We start from the raw sequence: 19,328 nt of genomic DNA, 5'->3' as shown, positions 1-19,328 counted from the left end.
CAGTTGTCAAGCTGGTCTTTTGTAGGTTGCAGGATTTTTGTTTGTTAGTTTTGTGGGTTTTCTTTTGAGATGGTCTATCTATGTAGTCTTGGCTGGCCTGGAACCCGGAACTTACAGTGTAGCCCAGGAGGGCCTTGAATAGGCTATAACCTTCCTGCCTCAGCCTGTCCCGTGCCAGGATTCCAAAGGGAGCTTGCAGTGCAGGTTTTACGATTTGGCATATGCTTAGGGAACGGGCTATATTTCAGTCAATACTGGGGAATTCTGGGTATTCGTGATCATGTGTTCTCCTAGACTGGGGGCTTGGTTCCTTTGGGAAATCCATTCCTGATGCAGATTTCATCACTTCATGGCAAAGGTCATTCAGAAATACAATTAGGCCCCAAACCGTTAAGAAGTGTCCAGGTTGCTGATGTCAGCAGTCCTTCAGACTTGCAAGATAGCTTCCCTGACCTAGATCTGCCTCCCTCTGAAATTAACCTCCTTCAAAATGACAGGTGATGGGGGTTGGGGATTTAGCTCAGTGGTAGAGCGCTTGCCTAGGAAGTGCAAGGCCCTGGGTTTGGTCCCCAGCTCCGAAAAAAAGAACCAAAAAAAAAAAAAAAAAATGACAGGTGATTTAGAAAACACTGAGTCAGCCAGGTAGACTGCAGGTGGCACATGCTTTTGATCCCAGCACTCGGGAGGCAGAGACAGGTGGATACCTGAATTTGAGGCCAGCTTTGTCTAGAGAGTGAGTTCCAGGACAGCTAAAGGTTTTTCTTGGAAAAAAAACCAAAACCAAACCAAGCCAAACCACTACATCCAGATTTACTAAATGCAGATGATTCTAATTTTCATCTTTATCCGTTTCCTCTTTCTCCCTGAAATGAAAATGTACTTGTCAGATCTCTAATAACTTCCCTGGTTAGATAAGCGAGAGGCTTTCTGGCCTGAGAGACTTCGCCTGGGCCTAGACAAATCCAAAGTGGTACCAGGTCATCACTCTAGTGCAAATCTAAACCATAATTCTAGCTCATGGATGGTCTTTCCATAGGTTATTTTGTCCTATTACCAACACATTATGGTATGTCTGCAAATCGGAGAACGAGTGTGAATTATGAGTGGATAGTTTAAGTCTTCCGTTGGGAAGAGTTATGCACAATAGTCTGTGTCTGGGCTGTGCTCTCGCAGGCCAGAGTTCTACTGGAAGCAATGCCGTCTCAGAACCTAAGACTTGTGTGTGGGGGCTGGGGATTTAGCTCATTGGTAAGGTCCTGGGTTCGGTCCCCAGCTCCGAAAAAAAGAAAAAAAAAAAAAAGAAAGAAAGACTTGTGTGTGGACGGCGTTCAGTACATTGGGTCATTTCTTGCATTATCTTCAAGAATAATGTGTGTATTGACTGTTCCTCTCTCTCTCTCTCTCTCTCTCTCTCTCTCTCTCTCTCTCTCTCTCTCTCTCAGAACTATGGAGGAGTCCTCTGAGCCGGAAAGACCCATAGATTGGAAAGAACGCTGTGTAGCTCTGGAGGCTCAACTAATGAAATTCCGAGTTCAAGCAAGCAAGATCCGAGAGCTCCTAGCAGACAAAGTAAGCCTTCCCCAGAGTTTTCACTACTGTTGGTTATCGGATCCCTGTTTAATGTGCATTAAGTGACCTCATTATTCCTGGGAGGGCAACACTTTTAAAAATAATGAATGTAGTTTAACTTTTTATGAAGTATTTGAAGCTACACTTGGTCCAGTCTTTCACCAAATATGGGACAAAAAAACCCCCATTTGTTTGTGACCACCAGTTGAATATGGGAATATTACATGTTTGATGAATACAGAGTTGATTCATTCCAGAGAGAAAGCTATAATTCATTTGATTTATTAAAGGAATTTAATAGCATTTTGATCTGCTTTCTGTTGAAGAATACTTTTAAGCCTGGTACAGTGCCACAAGCTCGTAATCCCAACACGGAGGCGGGAAGGTCACACGCTTAAGGCCGGCCTGAGCCACACAGCAAAATACCATCTCAGTAAAACAGAGCAGACAAAAATGATTTAAAAGTAATTATAGACGAAAACTCTCCACTGACAGTAAAATGTGCTTATAATATACGTGAAAGAATTCACCTGCCTAGGAATTTCTAATTATATCTTAAAAAATTATCATTGGAGCTTGAACTGAGTGTAGTATACTCATATTCTTCTATTCTTCTATTAATAGTAATATAATTAGATTTTTGTCACTATATTTTATACATAAATACATACATGCGCGCGCGCGCGCGCACACACACACACACACACACACACACACACACGTCTCTGATTCCTGGGAACTTGGATTCTAGACTTTGCTGTCTGAAATAATACTGATTTCCTTTCTAATGCTATGATGAACACCATTGCCAAGAGCAAAGTAGGGAGGAAAGGGTTCATTTTGTTTGTGTCTGGATCCAAGTCCATCACTGAGGGAAGTCAGGGCAGGAATTCAAGCAGGAACAGGCAGGGACCACGGAGAACTGGGACTTCCTGGCCTGCTTCAGGCTCACGTCCAGTTACCTTTCTTATTTCCCAGGGCTACCTGACCAAGGTGGCACTGCCTTTGGTTGGCTTGGGCCCTCACATTAATCAACCTGCCTATATGCAATCTGATGAGGACAGTTCCTCACTGAGATCCCCTCCTCTCAGAACAGTTTGTGTCAAGCTGACAAAACAAATCAGTGCAGATATGCGTGCCACATGTGACTGCGGAACATTTTGACTAGGTTTGTTCAAACTCAAGGATGTAGCAAATGTAAAATACACTGTGGGTTTCAGAGATTTTACATGGGGAAAAAAAAGATAAAACAGTTTATCGATAATGATTATATTGACTGTGTTGAAAGTATTTTGAATATTGAGTTACTTGAGCAATATTATATTTTCTTTGGCTCTGTATTGCATGTTCTGGAGAATTTAAAACCAACATGTGATTCTCATATTTCTAGATAATGTTATCTCTGTATCTATCTAGATATTCCTAGTAACTGATTGGGAGAATTTACAAGTGTTTTTCGTCTGTTTGTTTTTAAGATTTTAAAAAATTTTATGTATGTGAATGTTTTATCTGCATGCACATCTGTCTGTGCACCAGAAGAGGACATCTGATCCCCTGAGACTCCAGTTAGAGATGGCTGTGAGCCACCATGTGGGTGCCGGGAATCGAACCCAAGAGTAGCCAGTGCTCTTAACCTTTGGGCTATCTCTCCAGACCCACAGGGGTTGTTTTAATCTTGACTTCACATTGTTTTCGGATAGAGACTGGCACTTGTGTCACTTCTCCATCAAAGCCTTAAATCTTGTTTTCCTGCTAGGCAGGCATCCCTTAGAAGTGTCTTAAAAAAGTCCAGTGGAACACCTTTCTGTTGAAACCTTTCCATTTCTTTTTTTTTTCCCCCCCGGAGCTAGGGACCAAACCCAGGGCCTTACGCTTGTTAGGCAAGCACTCTACCACTGAGCTAAATCCCCAACCCTAACCTTTCCATTTCTTATCCTTAGCCTCTCTCAGGTGGAAAGACTAAAGTGCCCTCCTCAGCCCTGTTCACAGACGACCCAGTGACAGGTTCCATGGAATGGGTCCTCAATGTTAATGTTGTCTCTTGTTAATTTTAGGGTAAAGATTAAGGCTTGAAAAGATTCCAGTTTGAATATCTATAGCTAAGGGAAACTTAACTCAAAAGTTGATTATCATTCACGGGGTGTTATTTTTTTTCTCGTTTTGATATAAGAATCATTTCTCATGTTGAAAGGTAATTTATATAGTATTCTCCACAAGCCCAACTACCTAGACATGATTTTGTTTACCTTATCAGTGATTTCCTGGGACTAACCCTTGTCTTCCTAGTTGTTACCTTTGACATCTGACCTGTTAACCAACGGACTAAATAGAAGTTCTGTTTGTTGGTCTCAATTAGTTAACCTGATATTTAATTTGTATAGCAATGTTTGTTCCCCCACCACCCACTTTGTGTGTGTGTGTGTGTGTGTGTGTGTGTGTGCGCGTGCTCACTCGCGCGCGCGTGCACATGTGCGTGTGCATGGAGGCCAGAGAACAACCTCAGATTCACAACCCGTGGAGTATGACCCCATTGGGGTTGCATATCAGATGCCTGCATATCAGATATTTACGTTATGATTCATGACAGTAGCAAAATTACAGTTTTGAAGTAGCAACGAAATAATATGGGGAATCACAGCATGAGGAACTGTATTAAGGGGTCACAGCATTAAGAAGGTTGAGAACCACAGATCTCTCAGCCTTGTTTTTCTGAGACAGGATCTCTTCACTGGGATCTGGAGCCTACTGACTATTTTTGCTGGATGGCCATGGAACCCCAAGGGTCTTCTGGCCTCTCGCTCCCAGGTGCTGGGGTTATAGAGCACACCAGCACACCGCCAGCTTTTTATGTGGAATTGCTGGACCAAATTCAGGTCTTCTTGATTGCATAGCAAGCATTGAGCTATCTCCCCAGCCCCTATTTTGTACTTTTAAAAGCCATTACAGCAAGGTCCTTATGAAGATTTTTTTTAAAAGATTTATTCATTTATTATATATAAGTACACTGTAGCTGTCTTCAGATACACCAGAAGAGGGCATCGGATCTCTTTATAGATGGTTGTGAGCCACCATGTGGTTGCTGGGAATTGAACTCAGGACCTCTGGAAGAGCAGTCGGGTGCTCTTAACCGCTGAGCCATCTCTCCAGCCCCCATGAAGATATTTTTTAAATGTATAAAGGTATTGTTTTCTCTGTAAGTACGGTTATAAATTGTTCTTTTGATTATCTGTATACTATTATATTTACTTTTTAATGAATGATTATTAAAAGAAGCATTGGTTTAAAATCACCGTCCTTTAAAAACAGTGTCTAATTTTTAACTCTGGCTTCAGATCCAGGAGATGGACTCACTCAGAGGTGTTTTCCTCTACTTTTTTTTTCTTTTTTTTTCGGAGCTGGGGACCGAACCCAGGGCCTTGTGCTTGCTAGGCAAGTGCTCTACCACTGAGCTATACCCCAACCCCCTACTCAGAGGTGTTTTATACACTGGAAAATGACTGAGTACCAGTAACTCTTGGCTCCCAGTAATCACACTCAACACTACAATGAGACTAAAAACTTTCACAGTGTTTCTTTTTGTTCTTATATTCCATTATGAAATATTATTCTCAGGTTTAAAAACTATTTTTGATATCCATTTAAATTAAAATGCCAACTATTTATTGACTTATGTGCTGAATATTTTATAGGTAAAGTGTACCAAATTCATCTGGCAACTTGCGAAGGTTTAGATTTTGTCTCTATTTTATGGATTGGACAACTGATGCTTAATATGGCCCACGTTTATCCTAAGTAATTTATATCTTTAATCTTTGCAATAATTTATTTTCACTGTGAAATAGGTTTTAATATTACCCACACTTGTACAAGGGGATAATTAGATATAAAAAGTTACTTAGCTTGCCTGAATTTATATCAGAAAGAAAGTGATAAAGCCAATATTTAAACCCAGATTTTCTGTCTTTTAAGCCTGAAGTGAGTTATGTGTCAACTTGGGTTGCTTTCTGGTCTGTCTGCCAACTCTTCATTCCCCCGTACAACAGATGTAGCCATCTCTCGGTGTTGGATGTTTATGTGTTTGCAGCATTTGCCATTTATGGAACAGTCCACATTTTTAAAGTAAGCCCCGTGGCATCGTGGGTAAGTGCCAGAGAGAGTCAGATGTTGCATTCCTGAGGCTTGTCCTCTCCACCTACATCTTTAGCTTTGCGTTGGGACGTGTGCTCAGAGCTCCTCCCTCACAGGTCTCCATACCTTCTCCCCTCATGGAGGTAGCCCCAAGGCTGAAGATTCTTGAGAGAATACTAATTTGTTTCTTTAGATCTTTGCCAGAAGTCGTAGCCAACTTTCTCCTGGAACAATGCTTGTTCTTAGCTTTCTTTCTTTGTCTGTGGCATACAAGCAGCCAACTCTTACACTAACCGTGGTTCCCAAGCTTTGACTACGGCCTTGAGCTTGTTTAAACCCTACAGGAAGTCTATGGGGGTGACTGTCATTGGCTCTAATCTAAGGATGCAAACACTGGGGGCTTGGAATAAATGGTTGGCCTGTTCGCTGACACATAGCTAACCAATGGTGAGCTGTCTTCAAATCATGCACCTTTCAGATCTGTCCTGATACAACTCAGAGTATTTGGTGCATGGAAATAGCCTGCTGTTGCTTTCTCCCATCTTCCCCTCTGTCCCCTTCCTTGTCCTGTTGAGGATTGAACCCAGGACCCTGCAATGTTCAGAGCTCTGCTGTTGAACTAAGCCCCTACCTCCCTTAATCTCTATGAACAGATTATACTTGTGACATTCAGGAAGACATTCAGGTAATTACAGATCAATACCAAACTCATTTCTGAATTTTTTAGAGGAACGGTCTGAGACAATTCAGAGTGTTATATGTAAGTGAATAGAATACAATATGTGAGAGGTTTTCTTTTTTTAAGAAAGATTTTTTGGCACCTATTTTTTAAATCACGATTTTCAAGTAACTTAGAATATTGAAGCTTGAGAAGGAAAATAGCCTTATTGAAGTCTTGGGCAAGTGCTGCTGTAAACGGGAGAGGTCTTTAGAGGAATGTAAGGAATGGTGTTGGAAATATCCTTAGTATGCCAAATATAAACTCTTCAGAGAAGCTGAGGCGGAACCAGCTTCCCCGCTTACAAGTTCGTTTTCTGAGGCGGGGAGGGAAAGGACAAGTTTGTCTCTGAGTTAAAGTGAAATGCTACTTTCTATGAATTAGTTTCTCAGTGAAAAGGGAGGAGAGACTATGAAGTGGTTCCCCTTTAGACATCACCATGGCAACTGCCTCCTGCTCTAACCTGACGTAGCTCCAGCGTCTGGCATCTCCCGACAACGGTGGCTTTCTTTTCTTGAGTGGGATTCCCCTGAAGCAGTTTAGGACCTTCTAGGATTGAGGAGTCACCAAACATCAGAGCACATCCAGGACAGTGCTGCCAGCAAAACCATTTAAATAAGACACCCACGATGGCACCTCACGATGCACAATGCTGACTGGAAATTCCACATGTGATAGTGAGGCTTCCTAGGCCATTTTAAATGTCACTCTTCAGGGCTGTTGGATGAAGATGCTATGAGAAATAAAAATGTTTAGTGATAGTCTTTAATGAATTTTATAGGGAAAACCCGGAAGACGCCTGCTGAGAAATTGTGTCCATATCATTACGTGTGGACCCCTAAAGCATCCTGCCTGAATTAGTTTGTGGGGCCATTTTATTCGTTCACAGGCCTATAACAGAGAGGACTGCTGTATGTGTGGCTCCAAGTTTAATGGCAAGATTCTTGTCTGCTACTTGTTGCTAAGATCACTGTGGCTACAAAGAACGGTTTTTGAGTAATAAATCAAGCACAAAGCTTAGAATTTGATGCCAGTTTATAAAATGTTTAACCGTATTTTCAGTAAAACTTTATATGGGGAAATCTGATCATCTCATACTGGCTTGGTATGTGTTGAGTGGACTTGACTAAGGATTACATTAGGATTTATACCATGAAAGTAAAATCGGTTGTGAATGTGTCCTGTGGGTTTTAAGTATTCTGCAACGTTATTTCCCAGCTCAAATGATTATAAAAATGAAATAGGCAACACGAAACTGTTTCTGTCAGTTTACTACTGTGTTTGAACTGGCTTTGAGTAGATTGGACATATATATACATATATACATATATACATATATACATATATATATATATGTTAGTGAAATGTGAAGTGTTAGGTACTTATGGTCCATAATTTAAATTCTGAATATTAGCAATTGCTTTTTGTAAAAGTTTATCCTTAGTTCTAAACCATTTTGAAAATTCTATCATTCCCTTTGTTCATTATTAAGCAAACACTTCTTAATGTTTTGGGGTAATATTCATTATCTTTGCCTTAGCCATTATTGTGTAAATATATAAATATATGCAATAGAGTGGGGCAGAGGTGGGGGGGAGAGAGAGAGACAGAGAGAGAGAGAGAGAGAGAGAGAGAGAGAGAGAGAGAGCGCTAGCCAAAACTATTAGATTATAAATGTAGGTTTGAGTTCTAGGACAGCTAGGGCTACACAGAGAAACCCGGGTTGTATCTCTATCCTTCTGTTCTTTCTGTGAGCGATTCCCTGATATATAACTTATAATTCTTTCTATTGGGAAGATGACGCCAGTAAAGTTACTTGCTGTGCAAGTATGAGAACTGAAATTTGGATCCCTAGCGCCCATATAAAAGTTGGGGGTGGGGAGATCAGAGCTAGACACATCCCTGGAGCTCACTGGCCAACAGGCCTAGCCATTCAGTAAGAGACCACATCCCAAAAGAAAAGATGGAGAATGAATGAGGGAGACACCTGTTTACATCTGGCCTTCACAAGCATGTGCATTTACGCATGCACACACACACTCACTTACACACACACACACACAACTATACCAACAAGTATGTACACCACACACACACACACACAACTAAACCAACAAGTATATACACCACACACACTAACACACACACACATACACAACTAAACCAACAAGTATGTACACCACACACACTAACACATACACACATACACACACATACACACACACACACACACACAACTAAACCAATAACTATATACACCACACACACTTAATTATCCCTGCCGTCGCGTGACTGAAGGTTACTTTATTATTTGCTTTGCTGTGATAAAACACCATGATGTAGAGGAGAGATTATTTGGCTTGTGGCTCCAGTGTTGTAAGACCATGACGGTGGGGTGCAGTCATAGCGACAGGCAGCAGGCATGGTGGCAGAGACGGGAAGCTGAGCATTGTCATGTCAGAGTGCAAACATGAAGAAGAGACTGCGTGCAATGGGGGTAGCTCTTTGCTTTCCAAGTCTGACCCGGGTGGGTCTTTCTTCAGCCTGGCCACACCTCCTAAACCTCCCCAAGCAACAGCATCGACTGGGAACCATGTGTTGAAATGTCCGAGATTGAGTGGGACATTTCTCAAACCAGCACAGTTTACCAGTGAAGAGTTCCTAGGCTCAAGGCATCATGCAGGATAGAAGTAAATGCTAATGGTTTCGGTTACGATCCGTATGGGTTTAGGCTTGGCAGCATTTTCCTGTGGTTCTGCATTACTCTGTATTGTGTGGGCGGTTGATGTACAGCTGCGGTTCAACCAGGGAGTGGGAATAAAAAACTGATTGCCAGCACCACTACCGGCTAGAAGTGTGATTCTGCACACAGCGAGCTCACTCTAAATGCAAGCTCCTGTTTCTTGCTGGGAACACTTTCCACTCCGTACAGTGACTGCAGCACCGTGTATTTGAAAGTTCTTGCTTCTTCAACATTTTTAGCATTTCTAAAACATCCTCTGGAGTCCCTTATCTGTCTTTCCTCTGAGATTATTTCCCTCTTTCTGTGGTTGTTGCTTTTTCGAGAGGCAAGCTCTTCCCATGTGTTGGCTGATCTTTGGTGGTCTGTTTACATTTAAGAGCGGGACATCTGGGAACCTCTCTGACAGCTGTGTATACAAGGCTGCTGCTGGTCCACTCTCGACTTTGTTTTCTGGTCAGTGTTAGGACACTGCTGTGAGCTCGTAAATGTGACAGTTGTTGCACGAATACGCTTCAAACAATTTATTCAACTTTGTAAGGGAAGAAAGTTTTAGTTGTTTTTTTCTTTTTAAACAGGAAATGAATGCTTAGTTGATGGATGTTTGGTATACGAGAGTCAGTGAGACATCTAAGCAGTCACATGTCTTCATGAATACACCCTCTTTATCAGCACGATACATATTTTCTCTCTAGTCATTGCAGGGTTCTAAGGAGCTGATGGCCTTCAGGAGGCTCAGGACCCTCAAATCTAGGCTGTTTTGCATCATTCCGCTTCATACTTTCAGGGAAACAAGCAGGTAGCCTACAGAGGACCAGGAACTGGAAGCCTTTTAAGCTTCTCAGAGGCAGCATTAGACGATAAAAAACCAAAACACACACACACACACACACACACACACACACACACACACACACACACACACACATATCATGGTGCATATGCTGAGGTCAGCAATTAATTGCTTGCAACAATCAACTAGTATTCTCCTTCAAGCATGTGAGAGCTGGGGAGAAAGTTGACTGAAAGTACCTTTATCTACCGAACCATATTCCCCCAAATATGAATCTTGTCTGAGAGGTCACAGGATATTTTTAACACATGTTGCATCACATGTAACCATTCTGAGAGACTTCAGGAGAATGGGTCCCATTAAAAGGAGGAAGTAAACTCAGGCTCCAGATGACAGAGTACAGGGAGCAGGTGACCCAGGGCAGAAGAAAGTGACAGACAACTCTTTCAAAAAGACAGTTGGGCCCAGACTGAGGCTAATGTTCACACTGGCACGTTCAGAGGCTTTGGGTGTGGCTTCAGAAGAAGTGTAGAAATCCAAGATCTGAGTGAGCTCTTTGAGACATAGCTGGGACGGTGGTGGGAATTTGGAAGTTTCATTTTAAGGACTACGTAAAGAAAAAAATAACTCATCAAATTCTAGGAGAAAGGCTATTTAGTAAAAGTAAGTACCTCGGTGACGCGTGGCTGAATGTCACATCAGTCACATGCGTGCTATGGCTCTCATTCACTGAAACCATGACAAGGATCTCAGAGTGCGCTTTAAATAAGGGACCGCATGAAGAAGCAGAGGCAACAGGAGACGTGATGTGGATCTAGACTGATGGCAAGAAATCTTTATTTTCCATTAAGGAAATAAGTGGGAAATCATTTTTAAGAAGGAAGGTCAACAGAAATAGAAGTGTGCTATTTAGAACATGTGGCAACTATGAAAAGAATTGGCTAAAAATGTCCACTGTGCTTATTAATAAGCCTTTTGGAATTAGTTGATGTATTTGTATATTTATAGCCTTGATAAACAGAAAAGTAAACAGAAAAACCAAGTTGTGAAGTAAATAGATGTGTTTAGTCTTTTGATGGGAAATCTGAATATTTCCAAGGATATTTCCTTGGAAATTATTATTTAAACACAATCATTTCTTCTGACTTCTCAAAATATTTGAACAAAAATAAAACCTATGTGACAGTTTTACACATCATATATAGTATACACACACAATACACACACCCCATACATATACACATTCACACACTTTCACACATACCATACACACACACACCACACACCACACACACACACAATACACACATTCACACACACAATACACACATTCACACACACACACTACACACATTCACACACACATATACACACACATCCACACACACACACTACACACATTCACACGCACACACTACACACATTCACACACACATATACACACACATTCACACACACACAATACACACATTCACACACACACAATACACACACACACCACACCACACACACACACACAATACACACATTCACACACACACACTACACACATTCACACACACACACTACACACATTCATACACACATATACACACACATTCACACACTTTCACACATACCATACACACACACCACACACCACACACACACACAATACACACATTCACACACACAATACACACATTCACACACACACACTACACACATTCACACACACATATACACACACATTCACACACTTACACACATCACACACACACACACAGCTTTCCCCTGGCTGGGGATGGAACCCCAGTCTCATACTTTATTAGTCTCATACTTTATAAGTATTTGCTTTACCACTAATTCCACCCCAGCTCTCCTGTATATGTTTTGATTTTTGAACACTTAGAATTATGATTGTTATATTTTCTTTTTTTTTCAAGATATATTTATTTTATTTATATGAGTACACTGTAGCTGTCTTCAGGCACACCAGAAGAGGGCATCAGATCTCATTACAGATGGTTGTGAGCCACCATGTGGTTGCTGGGAATTGAACTCAGGACCTCTGGAAGAGCAGTCAGTGCTCTTAACCACTGAGCCATCTCTCCAGCCCCATGATTGTTATATTTTCTTGATGAATTATTCCATTCATAACTTATCCTATTACTCATAAAACTTTGGCACAGAAATCTCCATTTTTAAAATATTCTTGGTAAGTTTTTCATCCTTTTACTTACATCTGTAGCTGTCTTCAGATACACCAGAAAAGGGGCATCAAATCCCATTACAGATGGTTGTGAGCCACCGTGTGGTCCCTGGGAATTGAACTCAGGACCTCTGGAAGAGCAGTCGGCACTCTTAACCGCTGAGCCATCTCTCCAGCCCCCCCCCCTTTTTAAATTATTTATTTATTTCAGGTATAGGATACACTGTAGCTGTCTTCAGACACACCAGAAGAGGGCATCAAATCCCATTACAGATGGTTGTGAGCCACCATGTGGTCGCTGGGAATTGAACTCAGGACCTCTGGAAGAGCAGCCAGTGCTCTTAACCACTGAGCCATCTCTCCAGCCTTACAACATCTTTGTAACATTTTATTTGTTTGTTTAAGACAGGGTTTCTCTATACCCTGGCTATTCTGGAACTCACTCTGTAGAACCAGGCTTGCCTCAAACTCACAGAGATCTTTCTGACTTTGCCTTCCAAGTGCTGGGATGAAAGGCAAGTGCCGCCAGGCCTGGCCCATGATACTTATCTGAGGTATCATCTTTAAGCATCTCTTTAAATATGTCTGAAATTATTATAAATGTGCCTTATTTTTCTTTATCTCCCTTTATGTTTAACAGCTGCCAGCATAAGCAGTAGATGAGGAACTGGTCTGACAAGGAGATACTGGGGAGTTGGCTTATGATTAACAACTTGGCAGAGCACCACATTGGGGCTGATACTGGGTGTGGGGTGGAGATCCAGAGGGATGGAAGGATCCAGAGAGCTGCTGGAACCGTTAGGATGGTCACTAGCCACTTGTTTGCTAGAAAGCCCTCTTCAGGAACTGAATGGATTTCCAGAACAAAGACTAGTCCTCAGAATTTAGGTAATGCTGTGGCTTTGTTGGGAACTAGAAGATACTGTACGTTTAAGCCCATTCAAAGCCATAGAATGGGAAAACGCCAAGCAACGAGACTTGCTTTAGCTGTCTTGCCTTCAAGAAAACTAGTAGTTTTTTCCAGTGTTACCACAAAACCACGGGCTTTGAAAGACTGTGGCGTGTGGGGGTGGGCTGGAGTAGGCACAGTGAGATGAGCGAACACAACTGGCTGTCTTCCCTTTGGAGAATAATTCACCCACAACAACTAACTCTTCGGGCTACCTTGGCTTTGCAACAGCAAGACTAGGGGTCTGGGGTGTGCACGGACTTGCGGATGCCAGCGATCGACATCAGCGTCTTTATCACCCTCTGAAGTGGAAACCGAGGGGTTCTTTGGAATGTCAGTTGTGTTGGATGGTGTTTTTTTAGGACAAACATGTGAAGGGACGTTTCCTTGAAGCGGACACAGGTGAAAGACTACGGCAGACTCATGAAGGAATGTTTCACTGAAGTAGACAGGGAGAAAGAGTGTTCTGCTCAAGCACACAGGCGAAAGGACACATGGTGAAGGATTCTTTGCTGACAGCACACAAGTATTGGTCCACCTTACACTGGGTAATTGAGCTCTATTTGTCAGGATTCCACAGAGAGAAACGCACCAAAAACTTTTGGTGGCATGCTACAGTTTCTTGTCACTGCCTCAGACTCAGGCTGATTGACAGAGTGATGCAACCGAGACAGGCGCACAGGCTGAGGAGGACATGTGATGTTGGAGGGAGTCTAAAAAGGACTTGACAGACAGTGGTGGAGACTGAGCTTGACTTGCTTACAGAGCTAGCTATTCAGTGCTTGCTGCTCTCACTTCTTCGTTGATCTGCGTTTAGCTGAGAGACACACGGCCGAGAACTTTCCCGAGGATTCCTGTTGGCCCTGGTCCCTCCTGTGGACCCATGGTCAGGCTGAGGCCTGGCTGTCTCTGCTAAGTGGTGCCACCACTGTTAACTTGCGTTTACTATCTCATCTCTACCGAACTAGACTTTTGGTGTAGCTATAAAGTGTTTGCGAGTGGATCAAGCTTGTCACTGTTGACCTGTGAACTGAACGGTCAATTTTCAGACAACACAGATGGGAATTATTCTAAAGAACCTTTCTAAGCAGGTCCCTTTCCCCCATATCCTTTCTTTTCTACTACCTCTTGTGGTTGGCGGGTTAAAAGGGAGATTAAAATGTTTAAGAACCATCAATAAGAGTAGACTTTTAAAAAAAAATTAAGGTTCCAACCCTCCATCTTCTTTCTTTGAACTGGCCTCTTCATTCAACCTGGAAGTCACCAATCCTGTTATTGTCTGGCTATCGAAGTCTGGGAAGCATCCTACCTCCACTCAGACCCCAGGCATGGAGCTGCAGATACCTACAGGCCCACCCCTCTCTTAAATTGCTCAAGGTCCAAACTCAGGCCCTCACACCTGCATGGCAAACACTCCACTCACCGAGTCATTGCTCAGCGTACGTACAAAAAGAAAACGTATAGATGGTCTTTCAGTAAACTCTTCAGGGCTGGAGAGATAGTTGAGTGGTAAAAAAAATACTTAACTCATCTTGTAGAGGATTCTGGGTTGTTTCCCAGCTCCCACACCACACAGCTCACAACTTCCTGTAACTCCAGATCCATGATTTCCAACACTCTCTGACCTGCATGGACACATACATGCATGTGGTACATATGTGCTCACACAGCCACACATACATATCCATAACAAGCAAATCATAATTTTTTTTTAAAAAAAAAGAAAACTGTTGACATTAACTTATAATAGTATTATCAATAGTTATCATATGTTTAGCCTGGAATGCATCCTGATGACTTAACCTAACATTTTTTTTAAAGATTTATTTATTTATTATATATAAGTGCACTGTAGCTGTCTTCAGACACAGCAGAAGAGGACATCAGATCCCATTACAGATGGTTGTGAGCCACCATGTGGTTGCTGGGAATTGAACTCAGGATCTCTGGAAGAGCAGTCAGTGCTCTTAACCACTGAGCCATCTCTCCAGCCCTTAACCTAACATTTTTAACCATCAAAAAAAGCACTTATATGAGGAGGAAAGTAGACATGAGGTTCCACCCCTTACCAAAAAGCTATTTGTAATTGATAGCCACTGGCAAAGGGAAAATACATGTTCTCCAGTGGAGTGCTGTTAGATTCGGCCTGTGTCCAGTAGTCATTGACCAACACAAAATGAACCCCATTTTTTTTGGACTTTTGTTACGTTTTTGCCTTTTTTTTGTCTCATTGATATTTTACTTGTTTGTATTGATCTTTCTTTCTTTCTTTCTTTCTTTCTTTCTTTCTTTCTTTCTTTCTTTCTTCCTCTCTCTTTTTTTTTTTTTTGGTTGTTTGGTTGTTTGAGTTTTTGGGGTTTTTTTTTGTTTTTTGTTTTTTGCTTTTTGAGAGACAATACAAAGTTGGGTGAGTAGGGAGTTGGGTAGAGTTTGGGAGGAGTTGGAAGAGGGGAAAGATCATGATGAGACTGAATTGTGTGAGATAATGTTTAAATAAAAAACTTCTAAAGAGAAGAGGAGAAAGAGCACCTGCAGCTCTTCTTAATCCACTGATCTGGGGGCCTCTCTGTATGAATAAATTTTATGGACTGGAGAATTGGGAGAGCTCTGTGATTTTCATGATTATACTTGAAGCTGAAACATTACTTTCTTTATACCACACACGTTACTGTAACTTTTATTCTCCTTAGTTAATTGTCATCTCTGAGGTTTATTACCTCTATCTGCTAACCTAGGCCTAGTTCTGGAAGGTTCTAGCTTCTACACATTGTTATCTAGGCCTAGAATGTTTTCCGCCTCTGAGACTTGCTACTGAGTAAGCCCACCATTTCTTGTTCTGTATGAACTCTGGCTGGCTGGTTCAACTCCGCTCTTTTGGCTCAAGATTCCTCTCCAAGCTGATTGATCAATCTGGCTTCTCTCTCGGCCTCTCTCTCTCTCTGACTTTTTGCTCTGCTTGGCCTCAAATTAATTTTTGCAATCTGTTCTGATCCTCTGGCTCCTTCTCATTCTCTGCCTCCTTCTATCGTCGTCTGTGTCTAGATTGTTCTCTCTGCAGCCTGTCGGTGTACAACTGTCTTCCCCTCTCCTTATGCGCTGTTCCTCTTATGTTGCCTCTCTTTTCTCTCTCTTCTCACAGAGTTGGGCATTTCCTATTTGTCGAATCTTTCTCTGATCGTCCCCCCACCGACTCCCGTGTGTGTGTGTGTGTGTGTGTGTGTGTGTGTGTAGGTAAGTAGTTGATATGAGTATAGGTCCCTCTGAGGTCAGAGGAGTCATCCCCCTGGAGCTAGAGTTATTGAAAGTTGTGAGGTTCTCTGGAAAAGCAGTGTGGGCATAACCACTGAGCCATCTTTCCGGTCCTGTAAATATAATTTTTATCAATTAAGAAAGATTTCAGTGGTTTTATAAGAGCATTTGTTTATGGTTCTATTGTTGGTCTTAGACTGTTTGCTGTATAATAGGGTCTCTCATGTAACAGCATTCACTTGCAGATAAACTAGAACTAGGGTTCAGCAAGGACATAGACATGACAGCTGGCTGGTATGTTCAAGATCTACATACCTGACACTGAGTTGGTTGTAGCAGAGTAACTAGACACAGGTGCCTCCCTCTCTCCCTTTCTCTCTGCAGCAAGGTAGCTGCATCTTTTCCCATGATGCTCCGGGGTTCTAAGAACAGCTCAAAGCTTCAGGGCCAGCCTCGGCAGATACAGTGTTCTAATGGAGTCAGCTGCCAAGCAGCCAGTGTTAACAGAAGGAACTAGTCCATGCCTCATGGAAGAGAAGGTACACCTGAGACAGGAGCGACCCGACCACCTTCTGAATACAGCCTTGTCTGCCTGTCTGTCTGTCATCAGTCTGTTGGAGACTGAATTTCTTTTCACCTTTGCTTTCTCATCTAGTCTACTCTGAAGGCTGCTGTCTGAACTTTAAGAAAATGAACCCATTTCTGGGGAAGTTGGTGTCTCCATGTATTCTGCGTCACACTGGAAGATGCTAGGCAGAGTGGCTGGGGTGGGCCAGGTTTCGGTTGATGTTTTGGATGTGTTTTTAAAATACCACTCACGTATCTCTCTTCTGTAATATGCACCGTCGTTTCTACTTTTCTGTTTAACACACATACGTGACATGAATTACATAGCCATTCAGTATCATTTCCTTCCTCACGAACAAAGGACTTTCCAGTCACTCAGCTCCTTACTGAACACCTCTCCCACTCCCCCTAGACTAACATCTTCAATTTCTGTTCATCTCTTAAAAAGCAAAGCACTCAGCTTTAAGGTTACTCTGGGAGGGCTGGAGAGATGGCTCAGCGGTTAAGAGCACTGGCTGCTCTTCCAGAGGTCCTGAGTTCAAATCCCAGCAACCACATGGTGGCTCACAACCATCTGTAATGGGATCCGAAGCCCTCTTCTGGTGTGTCTGAGGACAGCGACAGTGTGTTCATATAAAATAAATAAATCTCTAAAAAAGATTACTCTGTACGGCACGGGGCATGACTGTGAAATGCCATCGTGCTACTTCTCCTAGTGACTCTCTTCTTTCTCCCTCATTCACCTTCTTCTGTTACCTCCATTACTCTGGAGCCCCATCTGCACATATTTTCGCCCTCTTTTGCCTTAAACTTTACTTCCCATGTTGCATGCGTTCTTTTCTTCTGGTGCATACTTTATTATGTCTGCCTTTACATATCTATTTCGTGTCGACAAATCACTCCAAACTTTCAAACACTACAGACACTCATTATCTCGCATAGTTTCTAAGTGTCAGAGACCGTGGGAGTAAATTAGCTCATCCCTCTGGTGAAGCTGAGTCAGCGTGTTGGTCAGGCTTGCCGGCAGCTGACGGTTTGAATGGAGCTGCCAAAAGAGTTTACTCGATGGTTGTTGGGAAATTGGCTGGTGGTAGGAAGCCTCAGCTGGTCAGCCTTGGAGACACCTCAGCATGGCTACCTGAGAGCAGCGAAGGTAATCCAGGCGAGTTCAAGGTGGAAGACACGGTGTCTTTTATGACATAGGCTCAGAAGTGAGTCTCCATCATTCCACAGGAACCTGTCATCACAAAGGTTAGCCCCATGTAGTAAGGAAAGGAGCCAGATAACCACAAGGTGAGGCTGTTGTGGGGCCGTACGAAGGCTGGCTTCTGACCACCTACTCGGTTTTGAATTATTTTCCTACCCATTTAGTCTTTAACCTCTCCCTACACCTTTTAAAGTTACTGTCCTTTTTTTTTTTTTCCCCCGGAGCTGGGGACCGAACCCAGGGCCTTGCGCTTCCTAGGTAAGCGCTCTACCACTGAGCTAAATCCCCAGCCCCTACTGTCCTTCTAATAATAGATTCTATTCCCACTTAATCTCTAACTACCCTGCACGTAGTCTGAGGTTTCTCACACAGTATTTCCATGTTTACATTTGTCTAACATTTTTTATTGGATATTTTATTTATTTACATTTCAAATGTTATCCCCTTTCCTGGTTTTCACTCCACAAACTCCCTATCACATTTTTCCTCCCCCTGCTTCTATGGGTGCTTCCCATTCCCACCTCACCACCCTGGCATTACCCTACAGTGGGGCATCACGGGACCAAGGGCCTCTCCAAGGCCATCCTCTGCCACATATGCAGCTGAAGCCATGGGTTCCCCCGTGTGTAATTTTTGGTTGGTGGTTTAGTCCCTGGGAGCTCTGGGGGCTCTGATTGGTTGATATCGTTGTTGTTCATATGGGGTTGCAAACCCCTTCTGCTCCTTCAGTCCTTTCTCTAACTCCTCCATTGGAGATCCGGTTCTCAATTCAGTGGTTGGCTGTGAGCATCCGCCTCTGTATTTGTCAGGCTCTGGCAGAGCCTCTCAGGCTTTATCAGGCTCCTGTCAACAAGCACTTCTTGGCATCCATAATAGTGTCTGGATTTGGTGTCTGTATATAGGATGGTTCTAACATTGCTTTTGTTACATTGTTATAAAATTGTTACATTGTAACATTGTTACAGTGGTAACACTGGATTGTCTAAATCAATTCAAAACATTGATTTTTGCTAGCTGACTTCACGACTTCTTTGTATGTTTTAGAGTTTGAGGCTATTTGATATTTAAATGGGGGGGGGATCAGCTTGATATACATATGGTAAAAATACACACCCAGTCTCAACCTGGAGACGTTTCCTGTATGTTATCTCAGTTTCCTCCCCACATTCTAAGTCCTAGAAGCCACTTGTCTGCCTTCTCATCCATGACAGGCAAGA

General features: G+C 42.5%; 1 protein-coding gene across 16 annotated transcripts in view; it reads left to right on the top strand.

Annotated features, from left to right (window-relative positions):
* The window catches only part of Plekhh2 (pleckstrin homology, MyTH4 and FERM domain containing H2), a 110,301-nt gene that overhangs the window by 7,288 nt on the left and 83,685 nt on the right, over positions 1-19,328 (top strand). For 10 of the 16 annotated variants that reach the window (XR_010052082.1, XM_063261831.1, XM_063261832.1 and 7 more), the window contains exon 2: positions 1,443-1,569. Coding sequence is in view for 10 of the 16 variants with exons in the window: in XM_063261831.1 (XP_063117901.1) it covers positions 1,447-1,569 (123 nt within the window). In the remaining 6 variants the exon portion in view is untranslated. 16 annotated transcript variants of the gene reach the window in all.

The sequence above is a fragment of the Rattus norvegicus genome, chromosome 6 (genome assembly GCF_036323735.1).
Source record: "Rattus norvegicus strain BN/NHsdMcwi chromosome 6, GRCr8, whole genome shotgun sequence".
Taxonomy (NCBI): Eukaryota; Metazoa; Chordata; class Mammalia; order Rodentia; family Muridae; genus Rattus; species Rattus norvegicus.
This window is presented reverse-complemented; position numbering and strand designations above follow the sequence as displayed.